This window comes from Aspergillus pseudodeflectus (genome assembly GCF_044049435.1).
Source record: "Aspergillus pseudodeflectus strain CBS 756.74 chromosome Unknown BJX68scaffold_142, whole genome shotgun sequence".
In the NCBI taxonomy this organism is placed as follows: domain Eukaryota; kingdom Fungi; phylum Ascomycota; class Eurotiomycetes; order Eurotiales; family Aspergillaceae; genus Aspergillus; species Aspergillus pseudodeflectus.
The window spans coordinates 1-11,096 of NW_027263918.1; the positions used below are offsets into that span (position 1 = coordinate 1).

Genomic DNA, 11,096 nt, shown 5'->3' on the forward strand with positions numbered 1-11,096 from the left:
CTGCTTATATGCAGTGTATACTTTATAGTTGCCTTGATATTCTGGGTAGTGTCTATGTACTAGTAGTTCTGGGCGGGCTCATGCATGAGAAGTGCAGGACTAGGAGATAGACTATGACGATGGAGTAGCACCCGACAAAAGGTTTCCCGGGTCCTCGAGTTTCAAGATCGAGTCATAAGGTGAATCACATATGCGTATATTGGTATCAAGGAACGCGTGCTCAGCCTTCAAGCCAGCCATATGGAATTAGAGCAATCAAAAAGCAAATGCACAATCATGATTGCGAGCGAAAGCTCGACAGACAAAACAGGTCAAGACAAGACAAGGTCGTAACAGCATCATAAGGATAGACGAGATTGCAGTATAGATGCTTCCAAACCCAACCGACTTCCAAGTTCCGAATTCCTAGGGTCCGGTTCCAAACCAAACCAGCAACGCCCGAGAAAGAAAAGCAAAAAATAACATCCCCAAGCAGCACCAAAGCAAACAAAGAAGCTGCGCCGATCGCAACGGAGAGTTTGACCGATCAATCGAAAGACTTCATACCGCCAACTTGGCGGAGGTACAGTGTGTGGCGCAACGCAGCGCAAAGCAAATCCATCCGGTGGACTTTATCGCGAACAAGGGAAGAAATGGCGAACTAGGTTCGGCCCAAGCTAGATTTAGACGGTGATCCGGCCCCCATGCATGATCCCCACAGATTGTAGGCTGGCTCCGCGGAATCGCGCAAGGAGTGAAGAGACGATCTCGCGATAGGTGTTCATCTGCGTGAGCTTAAAGCGCTGGATCTTCCCGCTGGCCGTGCGCGGGATTTCCTCGACGAAGACGATCCCGCCATCGAGAGCCTTGTAAGACGCCAGTTGGCGGCGGCAAAAGAGGTAGACTTCTTCCGAGGTCAGGCGTGTGCCGGAGAGAGTCTTGGAGCGGACGACGAAGGCGCGTGGCACTTCTGTGCTGCCATCTTTCGAGGTAACTCCTGTTACGGCGGCGTCTTCAATGCCGGGGTGCTTGAGGAGAACGGATTCGAGTTCTGCAGGTGCGACTTGCCAGCTGTTTATCCGTTAGTAGACTCTTTTGAGCATACGAAGGTGGGGAAGGCATACCCTCGAACTTTGATGAGCTCTTTCGTGCGGCCGACGATAAAGTAAAGCCCGTTGTTGACGTATGCGACGTCGCCTGTGCGGAACCACCCCTGACCGTCTTTGGCGTCTTCACGTCCTCGGTAGCACGTAAGCAGACCAGGACCTCGGACATAGAGCTCGCCTGGTTTGTTGTCGCCGGTTACTAGGTTACCATCGGCCCCAACTAGCCGCACTTCATATCCCGGTAAGAGGCTCCCGATGCTGCCGGCATTTCCCAGCTCACCGTAACGGTTTTGGAACACAACCCCAACTTCGGTCATACCCCAGAGCTGCGAGGCATAAGCGTCCAAATGAAGAAGCTCTCGGAACTGTTGCATAGAAGCACCGTCGATTGGCGCGCCAGCGACACCAACGTAACGTAATGACGAAAGATAGTCGGAGACTGGTAGGGTGGACCTATTGAACGCATGGATCATCGCGGGGACCATGTAGGTCTCGGAAATTTGGTATTGGAACACGGCAGCAACAAACTGAGTGATCTCAAATCGAGGTAGCACAAAAAGAGGTTGACCATAGCGCACAGGAAAGATATGGGTCCATAAAGCTCCGAAGAGATGAAACATGGGCAGGGAGATGAGTCGAGTAACGGCGTAGGGCACATCGTACTGGATGGTGAGATGCTGTGAGACAATGGCATGGTGCGACAGAACTGCCGCCTTGGGCAGCCCCCCAGTCCCGCTGGTGGAGAACATCGCCGCAGGCGTCGATTTCGCAATCATCTCATCGTTGAATGTAATCCAGTCATTCTCACCGTATCCCAGCAAATCCGTGAAGTTTAGGTAGCTTTCGTCCCCACAGTCGGAAAGGTTGGGTGCTGGCCCAGCACCAAGCAGCTGTGCAATGTGATCCGGTGCTGATTCGTCCAGTAGGCAGACTTGGCTGGAGAGCATGCCTTTGCTTGTGGAGACATTGAGGACGGTCGGTAGGGCTTCGCGATTCGTGATGATCAGCTTGGGCTCCGCTAATGTGAGCAGGTGTTCCAATTCCTGAGGTTGACTGCGGGCATTCGATCCCATGAAGACACCGCCAGCTCCGATAACACTGAAGAACAGTGCGGGGTATATGATCTACATTGGAAGATAGCATTAGTAACCCTGAAGAGGAAAAAGAGCCGGAAGTGCGCCGAAAAGGAAGGAAATAACTCCACTGCGAAGGAAAAATCTCGAGGGAAAAAAAAAGAGAAACCAATATGGTTAAAGCTTGGAAACTGTTGGGCCGGAGTTGAAAGTCTTGTTCGGACAAACAGCCTCTCCATCGTGGCTGGGGATTTGCAACGATTTGTCCGAAGAGGGCAGGACGTAGTAGAACATTGTACTCACATTGTTTCCCAGGTGGACCAGCACACAATCGCCTCTCTGCACATGGTGCGCTTTCAATCCTGCAATAAGGGTACGCACAAGGGTTCTGAACTGCCGCGCGCTGAAGGATCGAGAGGGATTTTCCGCGTCAATGAACAATGGCCTGTTCTCGTCGTACGGGACAGGACCGCGGAAGCAAAAGGTCAACAAGTCGGTGTATACCTCATTGCCGGATTGGGGTCGTGCTAAGGACGACTCCCCAATACCCATTGTCATGAGTTTGGCTGGGAGACTTAGTCAGGATTAGGTGTGTCGGTCAAAGCAGAGGCTCAAAGGCAAAAAAGCACTTCGAGTAGGGTAAGTATATCGTAGGATGTAACTTGAAGTAAACTCGAGGTGAGATGGGAGCAAAGGGGGACGAAGGGACCCCCCGGAGTGATAAATAATCTCGCATGCTGCAGTTTAGAAATCATTTTTGTCATGCTCGAGATGTGAAACGACAGGGACGATAGGCCCCTTTGCTGTGAGCAATTCCAGTTTGGACGTTTGATTTGATTTGGAATTTGGAATACTTCCGTAATCTGCTTGGGGTCCTTTGCTTGGGCGCGTGGCGCACGCCGCACACAATTCGCTGAGTCGCTGCTGCCTCAGTTCGCTCACGCCAAGTCGCAGTCGCCGCTAAGATTGGGTTGCTGATCCTGCCCTGGTCCACCAGGAAGAGGCTTGCGTCTAACACGCCGAATGACAGTCCGTCACCGCTCCAGTTCCTATCCCAGCAGTGGGGTCCCCTAGTTGGAGCTAAATTGCTGGAAGGAAACGAGCGACCATAGCAACCATGCTCCCACCCCGGCCACCCCGGCCTCTTGTTGCCGGCGCTCGATTCTCGAACTCACCGGATCCCAGTGCTCTGGGCGGAAGACTATTCTACCGAGGCTTCGGTTTCTGCTCATTGGCTCGCCTTTGCTGCCCTCAAGGCTCAGATCGGTTTCTTCCCCTCCCGCTCCCTCCACTTTCCTTCCGCGACGTAGCTGAACCCACGACCACGAGCATCTCAGACCAGATCGGCCCCGGTGACAGAAAACGTAGCGACGATTAAAATCTTCAGCCTGTCACTGTCAATTCTATCAGAACTTCAAAAGCCTTCTGACAGCCGAGGGAAACCTTGGTGCGCCTGCATGCGCCATTTCCCAACGCACATGCACTCGCCCACACTACTACCGGCGCCCGCTGCTCGGCGGGAAGCACACTGCCAGGGCCCAGAGCGCTGAGCTGTTTAGCCCGAAAATTCCCAGGAATTGCTATGCAGGCGGCGCACATCGGTGCAGCTCGTTGTTAATCGGCCTGACGCAAAATACCCCGCTCGACCAAAAAATGACCAGGAAGCAGGGCCGAACAATGCCATTGATCTGCGTTGATCCAAACACTTCAATGCCAACCATCTGGCTGACATCCACCCCGCTAACCCTAGTTTATCAAGGTAGGTAGTCCAGACTCCGGACGGACGAGTCTCCCCAGTGCTCCCCCGCCAATGACCAGCATTCGCTGAGGTAAAAAGCAAGAACGTGGTGGACCGGACGAACCGCCTGCATATCGAATAGCGTATGTTGCGTTGCATCTCTAAACTCCCATGATTGTCGGGTTCCCCAACCATTTCAAGCTTGCTCGAGTTCCGAAGGTCCAATTGCTGCTAGATTTTCGGTTTTCTTTTTTCTTTTTTTTCTTGGTGCTTGGCCCGTAAATCGGTGGGGCACGAGAACGAACACCCTTTGACGATTCGGCGGCGAGCAGGCTTTGGAGTTTCTTCGTGCTGTTGCTTTTTGCACTGTCGATCTTGAAGTCTTCCGGCTGGCTGGGTTCGCATGCATCGCGCGTCAACCGGATGGATCATGGAAAAGCTGTCTCGAATGCCCACGTCGTCACGGGCTGGGAATCAGGCCATGGAGCGGGTCGGAATCCTTCCCCTCCCCAAACTCGTCGAGATTCCCGTCAATTGGCTCTACAGCATACCGTATCTGGAGAAAGAGGAGTGAGGCAGAGCCGTACTATATTGTGTTGCGACCTCATTGGTAAGCGTCATGTATGACCTAGATTAGCGGGCAAGGGTCAAGCGGGATAATGCCATACTGGCAAACCCGCAAACGTCCGTCGACTGTGGCAGCAGGCGAACACTTCTTTTTTTTCTTCGTAGCGGCCCAAAAAAAAAGAGCAAAAATCGACATCCTTTTTTTCCCGTGTCTCTTCCTGGCTCCGGAGTGGGAAAAGGCGAGGCAAAGATAAGGGCGTGCCATGGTGGACCGTCTAAAGTGGGCCAGGCAAATGCTGAGAAAGAACGATGGGTCTGAGAGACGGCTCGGGTGTCCGACACAAGCCAACACTCTGGGATTCGATTCTGCGACTAAACCGAATGGCGTCATGCCAGGGCATTCAAAAGGCACATGCATCCGTCGGTGTGGAGGCGTCCCAGTGGTGGCTTGATTCTGGTCTTCAGTGTATGTAAGAGTGCATGCCGCTATAGCTTGTACCTGCCGACACTCACACACCTTACCAAATTCCTTTAAGCGTCCCTGCTCTACCTCACAATCCTGTCAAGAGCTTGCTCATAAACAAGATTGAAGCATCATGTCTCTTCCAGATGAGAAACATGAAGAGGTCATCGTGAGCAGGCCGCCAACTGCGGTCTGTCCACCGGAGCGTCCCAGCGATGCCAGCGCTGTGGATATTGAGAAGTGCATCATCAAGGACATTTCTGAGCTACAGCTCAAGATGACTGATGACAGTTCGTCCTTCGACCTCGAAGCGCAAGCTCACAGGAAGAGATGGCTTGCGCCAGTGCGGTACACGATCCTCAACATCTACCGCCGGCTTTTCACCTTGGTGTTCATCGCCAACATTGGTGTCTTCATCTATGTGCTGGCTGCAGACCGAAAGCTCCTAGCACTGGTCAACGCCGCAGCAGCGAACCTGCTGGCATGCGGGCTGGCTCGACAGCCCTTGGTTGTGAACACGATCTTCGTCACGGTATGCTCAATACCACGAAGCGCTCCGCTGTGGCTCCGCCGGATTGCCTCCAAAGTGTACCATTATGGTGGTGTCCATAGTGGATGCGGAGTTGCTTCACTTGTTTGGTACCTGGGCTTCGTGGGCCAATTCTCGCGCGAATACTGGTTCCCTGCCGGGGGAGTTTCGCCTTTCTCCGTTGCGCCAGTTATCCTGATGTACCTTATTCTCGTTTTGTTGTTGGCCATTATCCTGGTCGCCCACCCAACATTCCGCATGAAGATGCACGACTACTTTGAGCTTACCCATCGGTTCTCCGGCTGGCTGGTGGTAGCTCTCTTCGTCATCCTCCTCATGGTCTTCGTCGACGAAGCCTCTGCTGCTGAAGGGACCCCAATGGGTCGCTTCCTCATCGAACTGCCTGCATTCTGGTTCCTGATGGTCGTCGTGGTAGCCATCGTGCATCCGTGGATCCTCCTCCGCAAAGTGAAAGTGACACCCGAGAAGCTCTCCCCGCACGCTGTGCGTCTCCACTTCACCCACGGAACAACCACCTTTGGCAAGGGTATTCAACTCGCCAAGCACCCACTGCAGGACTGGCACGGCTTTGCCACCTTCCCGAACCCCGACGGCAAGAGCTTCTCCTGCCTCATCTCCAAAGCCGGCGACTGGACCTCCGCCGCCATCAAGGACCAGCCAACATATATGTGGAAACGCGGCGTGCTCACTTACGGCTTCGCGTACGCGATGCGAGTGTACAAGCGCGTCGTAGTCGTCACAACCGGCTCAGGTATTGGGCCTTGTTTGTCATTCCTTGGAGACGAGAACCGCCCGAAACTCCGCGTCATCTGGCAAACGCGCGCCCCCAAGCGGACATACGGCAAAGAGGTCCTGAACTTAGTTGCGAAGATGGATCCGAACCCCATTATCATCGACACGAACTCGTCCGGCCGAATCGACATGGTCCCGTTTATTCGACAGGTCGCGAAGAACTTCGACGCGGAGGCGATCTGTGTTATCAGCAACCCAAACGTCACAAGGAGAGTGGTGTATGAGCTAGAGTCGACGGGCGTGCCGGCGTACGGTCCAATTTTTGACTCATGAGTGTGCTGTTTATTATGCTAATTGATGATTCCCTAATGTGTTGTCCTGTTGTCCTGCTTGGTTAGAAGAGATATGACTGATCTAATAGTTGACGATTCCCAATGGATATGACACGGTATGATATGATATGTATGTAGTGTTAGTCAAGTCCAAGCAAAAGTTCAAGTTCAAGTTGCATCGAAGCGAAAAAACTTTCCGCGGGGTGTTGTGCTATAAGAGAGATGAAATCACATCGAAGAAAACACGAGAGGGGCCGCAGCGAAAGCGAAAAGTAAAAGCGCCAGAAACAAGGCAAGAAAAGAACCGAGGCTGTCTTCGCACAATTATCCATTCTAGGTGGCATCCAGCGCCTTCCTGCATACACGGCTCGGAGTAAACTCAGCAAGCTGCAAGCCTTACACTGGCTGCACCGAGGTTGCGAGAGGACGTCATTGAACACCGAGTCCATTCCGACTCCGAAATTGAAGCAAGGCAGCACTGCACAGCAGTAGAACAGTGACACGTACCTAAATAAATACTCGAGAGCCCGAGTTGCTCAACACTCCACAGGTCGGTCAGCGTCTCCAGCAGTACAACGATTAGTAGGTAGATACTGTACACAACTAGTAGTAGATAAGTCAAGAGGCACAGTAAGCTGCACCTGGACTCCGCTTGCATACTTAGGCGCCACAACGGCCATGCTATGGCCGTGGGCTTGGACTGATTTGATTGGCCTGGTCGCTTATACTGATTTTTTTTTTTCCTGCAAGATTTTGCGGGTCATCGTGGGGAAGAATTTTGATGCCAAATGTTCGACTTGATCATGGGAGTTTAATTATTTGGGTTGCTATCGTCTGTCTTGCTTGAGTAACGAGATTTCACTTCTAGTTCCACCGTGGTGATCCATGTGTTACTGAAGTGGAGCTTATGGAGCGTTGACTTATACTGTACTGTACGAAGAGAAGAATGTATAAGATATAATATGTTCTTGATTGTTAGAGAACAATAAAGAGTATATCGTAAATCGTGGACAAAAGCAAATCGCCCGTCAAATCGGCGAAGCCCCCAGTCTCGAGAGTGAGACGGAAGGGAAGATAGAACAGATGAGTCGGCGAGAGAGAAACATAGCATGAAAAGGTATGATTGATGGGTATCACGCAAAACAGTCTGTACCACCCAATGCAAATGTAGAAACGAATAGGATCGGAGAGAGGACAGGAGGACAGATGGAAAGTCCTCAAACACAGAAAAACGCCCAAAGCAGAAAGCCAGCCTAGATATAGAACTTTTTTTGTGGGTCGTGGTGTTGAAATTAGGGTATATTGGTTCGGTCCGTTGAAGAAGCGGAATATGGGATGATACCAAGTTTAAGCGGAACAAACGAAAAATCAAAGTAAGTTGTAATGAACGAAGATGGCATTCTTTTGTTTGGTGTACCATGGTCATTGCGTTCGTGATAGTCGTAAGTCGTACCGTACCGGCCGAGGCCGTCGGAGATGATTAATTAGGTAGGGCAGTGGCACGTTTGGATACTTATGATGATCCTGAGTCTGCGGATGGAGCGCGGTTTTGGGTTGCAATTTCCGCTGGTTCAGTGATCAGATCATCAGTTGTTAGGCGAGCTCGTCCGCGGGCGGAGGAATGGGTGGATGAGTGGTCGAGTCGGAGAGAATCCATTCGCTCCAGCTCCTCGTACTCGGGTGTCGGGAGGGGAGACCCCTGATAGTCCTCCATGATGCTGCTTCCGTTGAGCATTGTGTAACCAGGAGGGCTGGCGGGAACGTCCTCATAAACCGGGGGCATCTCCTCGTCCCAGCTGATTCCCAGTCCGCTTCTCTCCGTGACGTGCAGGTTAAATTGCATGCGGAGAACACGTGCGGCTCCGGTGGGTGTGATGAGTTTGGTGTTGCGGTTGGGGCAGAACTCCTCTGCGACAATAAGTTCGATGACTAGATTGTGCTTCGACTCCAGTCCGTTGGAGGACTCAAGGTCGCACACTGGGTTGGCGGTAGGGTTGATGCTCGCTTCGAATTCCATGGTGATTTCGCCGCCAGCGGTATCAAAGTCGGTCTTCCAGCCGTCCTTCTCCTCGTTGTGTCCGATGATCCGGGTCTCCTGGTGCAAGACGCCCTTGCCCTCACCACCGATCTTGTGCGCGTGTTTGGCACACGCCGTGGAAACGATCTTCTGGTGCTCTTCGATCCGCCACATCATCTTGCGTAGCCGCCACCGGGTCTGAGTGTCCTCGCCCTTGTCCAACACTCCGCTCAAAGTCATCTGAACTGGGAAAGTGCCGATTGGGTGGACGACGGATGGAAGCACGATTCGGCCGGTCAAATTGGTCGGAGGGAAGATTCGGATGGAGGACTTGTCGTTGCTAGGAAGAATAGCGCGCTTGATGTGAAGCGGCATCTTGAAGTTGTAGTCCTCGCCGTTGACGTTGTGTGCGTGTGCCTGGAGGAAGTATTCAACCTGACCCAGAGATCCGTTGCATGATGCTGGCAGGTTACCCGGGAAGAGGTAGCTGAATGGGAAATCGTGGTCACCACCCTTGAGAGAACGTGGCTCGGTCAGGAAGTTCCAGTTTGTGAGCTCCTCGGTGCGGGAGGCGCAGTTGGGGCAGTCTCTCGAGACGGGCTTCTTGGTTGTCCTCTTGATTATCAAATGCATGTCGAACTTGTCCAGGGTGACCATGCCGGTCGTCTCGGGTACGCTAACTCTGAGGCGGCCAGAGAAAAGGGCACCGGTGGAATTTGCGGGGGTGCCATAGCAGACGAGTGGCGGGCTCTCGACAATGACGTCCAACTTAGCGGAGGCAGCTGCTGCGTCGACATGACCAGCACGCTCCTTTGAACGAGCCGAGCGTCCATGGTTGCGGCGCTTCTCTTTGTTGTGGTCCCGGTAGGTGTGAATAAAGTGGTCCATCGAAAACGAGAGGCGCCGCTCCGGGGACTGTGGTCTTTCATGAGAGTTCGCCGACGGCTTCTTAGAAGACACCTGGGTGTTTGATACCTCGTTGACAGACGAAGTTGAAGAGGAGTTGGAGTGAGGGAAGATCGAGTGGTGGTGGACAGAGGGGCGGACAAGGTTAGAAAGAAGTCGGCCCGGCATCTTGAGCGACGTGGGAGTTCGAGACTCTTCTGAACCGGCACCGGCTATATGAAGTAATAACAGTAGTAGACAATTGACTGATGTCTTAGCAGTGAATTGGGCTATAGACGCTTCCTTGGTGGAGCAGTAGCTAGTGTCTGGTGTTGCTCAGGATTTGATGCAGTGTTGCTCAAGCTCTGGAGTGTAGCAGACAGACGCGCACATAATAATCCTTGGTGGCAGCTAGGTCTAGATTTGCGGGTTCCTAATGGCAGGCGCGTAGAGGGTGGAAAAGCAAAAATGTATAGCTCAGAAGTTGAGTGGTGAAGCGAGCTGAGGAAAGGAGGTTCGTCTGAACCAAAGAGTGGGCGACGGGGTTGCTTTTGAATAAGTTTCCAATCCGGCCAGGCTGAGCGCATTACGAGCACTGCTTGACTCCTCCTTCCTTCTTCTGAAATTTTCCCAGGCCATAGTTTTTCTAGGAGGTTCCCACATGTAACAGGTACGAATTTTTCTTGGTCTCGCCACCCCGAAGCGGACAATAAAAGTCAGTGGGGCAGCTGGAGGGAAGAGGGAAAAGTCGTCATTGTGGAGCTTACGTTGCCGTTACGCTGCCCTTTCCGTACGTGACAGTACGAATTTGGTCTTGGCATAGGCTCTCCTCCGAGGAGATTCTAGAGATTTCAACTTTCCCCGAGAGCTCGAGCTTGCGTAGACCACGCCTTCTATTCCTGAGCGCAGCTCACCTGCCATCCAGTGTTCGAGAATACGTGGTACTGCCCCAAGCGGTTGAACCATTGAAACTATCTTGATGTCATTGATGCCGACAACCCAATATATCGACCTGACCAGATGCACATTACAAGTGTGATTCATACTTAACGCTCATACGCGTCCTTTCTTTGATGAGCCGAAACCTTGGAGACGCTAGATCTGGCCTGAGGTGTCAAGCCCTCTTAGGCTCTCAGGCGCACCGCGTGTTCTCAGAAAGCGCATCTAGATACGCCCGAGCGTGCGCCATGACTCACAACGGACAACACTGGGCTCCGCCGCTATTTCGGCGATGCAGGCCAGTCTCCAAGACTCCAACAAACAAGCGGCTTCGGTGATCTGCCTCAGGAGTCTCCTAATATTGCGTGATCCGGTCGGCATGAAGAGCCGCGAAGTCTCCAAAGAATGGCAAGAAAGTTTCGCATCTCGATGATGAACTCTTACTAAAGTCCCTTGGTTCGATTTCGAGTCCGTGCTGGGTGATCTTCGAATGGTGTCATATGCTTGCAATCCTTCCTGACGGCTCACAGGCAACTGATCTATGAGGCCAAGGAGAGGGCAAATCGCGCCGTCGACTTCTCGTCAGCTTCCATCGGGGTAGGTTACTCAGCGCGATTGGATAACGTAATTCCCGGTCGATCCGCTCACCCCGGTCGATCCGATCACTTGATATACCATACAAACTGCCATTTTTTAAGGCTTAATATCTCAACCA

The 11,096-nt window shown here is 52.5% G+C and overlaps 7 protein-coding genes across 7 annotated transcripts; 2 read left to right on the top strand and 5 right to left on the bottom strand.

The window, feature by feature from the left end:
• Positions 1 to 41: 41 nt before the first annotated feature.
• Positions 42 to 2,246, bottom strand: BJX68DRAFT_53218 (uncharacterized protein). The gene is made up of 2 exons (XM_071049347.1): positions 1,104 to 2,246; positions 42 to 1,050 (listed from the first exon to the last, which is right to left on the bottom strand). The coding sequence occupies exons 1-2, from the start codon at positions 2,156 to 2,158 to the stop codon at positions 663 to 665; spliced, it is 1,443 nt and encodes a 480-aa protein (XP_070891856.1). The 5' UTR covers positions 2,159 to 2,246; the 3' UTR covers positions 42 to 662.
• BJX68DRAFT_53217 (uncharacterized protein) lies at positions 2,247 to 2,995 on the bottom strand. Its single transcript, XM_071049346.1, has one exon. The coding sequence runs from the start codon at positions 2,714 to 2,716 to the stop codon at positions 2,336 to 2,338; it is 381 nt and encodes a 126-aa protein (XP_070891857.1). The 5' UTR covers positions 2,717 to 2,995; the 3' UTR covers positions 2,247 to 2,335.
• Positions 2,996 to 3,674: 679 nt separating this feature from the next.
• On the top strand, positions 3,675 to 4,383 carry BJX68DRAFT_53204 (uncharacterized protein). The gene is made up of 2 exons (XM_071049344.1): positions 3,675 to 3,917; positions 3,996 to 4,383. The coding sequence occupies exons 1-2, from the start codon at positions 3,812 to 3,814 to the stop codon at positions 4,208 to 4,210; spliced, it is 321 nt and encodes a 106-aa protein (XP_070891858.1). The 5' UTR covers positions 3,675 to 3,811; the 3' UTR covers positions 4,211 to 4,383.
• BJX68DRAFT_53197 (uncharacterized protein) lies at positions 4,368 to 4,970 on the bottom strand. Its single transcript, XM_071049343.1, has one exon. The coding sequence runs from the start codon at positions 4,879 to 4,881 to the stop codon at positions 4,525 to 4,527; it is 357 nt and encodes a 118-aa protein (XP_070891859.1). The 5' UTR covers positions 4,882 to 4,970; the 3' UTR covers positions 4,368 to 4,524.
• Positions 4,854 to 6,611, top strand: BJX68DRAFT_53206 (integral membrane protein TmpA). Its single transcript, XM_071049345.1, has 2 exons — positions 4,854 to 4,929; positions 5,000 to 6,611. Exon 2 carries the CDS (start codon positions 5,060 to 5,062, stop codon positions 6,539 to 6,541), a length of 1,482 nt encoding a protein of 493 aa, XP_070891860.1. The 5' UTR covers positions 4,854 to 4,929; positions 5,000 to 5,059; the 3' UTR covers positions 6,542 to 6,611.
• Positions 6,612 to 6,707: 96 nt separating this feature from the next.
• BJX68DRAFT_251279 (uncharacterized protein) lies at positions 6,708 to 7,228 on the bottom strand. Its single transcript, XM_071042368.1, has one exon. The coding sequence runs from the start codon at positions 7,196 to 7,198 to the stop codon at positions 6,920 to 6,922; it is 279 nt and encodes a 92-aa protein (XP_070891861.1). The 5' UTR covers positions 7,199 to 7,228; the 3' UTR covers positions 6,708 to 6,919.
• Positions 7,229 to 7,317: 89 nt separating this feature from the next.
• BJX68DRAFT_251280 (alpha-arrestin) lies at positions 7,318 to 10,103 on the bottom strand. The gene has a single exon (XM_071042369.1). It carries the CDS (start codon positions 9,629 to 9,631, stop codon positions 8,054 to 8,056), a length of 1,578 nt encoding a protein of 525 aa, XP_070891862.1. The 5' UTR covers positions 9,632 to 10,103; the 3' UTR covers positions 7,318 to 8,053.
• Positions 10,104 to 11,096: the final 993 nt, after the last annotated feature.

Coding starts and splice junctions, on each gene's coding strand:
- BJX68DRAFT_53197 (XM_071049343.1), bottom strand. CDS start 4,881: ATGCATGTGCCTTTTGAATGCCCTGGCATGACGCCATTCGGTTTAGTC.
- BJX68DRAFT_53206 (XM_071049345.1), top strand. CDS start 5,060: ATGTCTCTTCCAGATGAGAAACATGAAGAGGTCATCGTGAGCAGGCCG.
- BJX68DRAFT_251279 (XM_071042368.1), bottom strand. CDS start 7,198: ATGCAAGCGGAGTCCAGGTGCAGCTTACTGTGCCTCTTGACTTATCTA.
- BJX68DRAFT_53217 (XM_071049346.1), bottom strand. CDS start 2,716: ATGACAATGGGTATTGGGGAGTCGTCCTTAGCACGACCCCAATCCGGC.
- BJX68DRAFT_251280 (XM_071042369.1), bottom strand. CDS start 9,631: ATGCCGGGCCGACTTCTTTCTAACCTTGTCCGCCCCTCTGTCCACCAC.
- BJX68DRAFT_53204 (XM_071049344.1), top strand. CDS start 3,812: ATGACCAGGAAGCAGGGCCGAACAATGCCATTGATCTGCGTTGATCCA. Junction 3,918..3,995: donor GCTAACCCTAGTTTATCAAG/GTAGGTAGTCCA, acceptor TGAGGTAAAAAG/CAAGAACGTGGTGGACCGGA.
- BJX68DRAFT_53218 (XM_071049347.1), bottom strand. CDS start 2,158: ATGGGATCGAATGCCCGCAGTCAACCTCAGGAATTGGAACACCTGCTC. Junction 1,051..1,103: donor GAGCTCATCAAAGTTCGAGG/GTATGCCTTCCC, acceptor ACGGATAAACAG/CTGGCAAGTCGCACCTGCAG.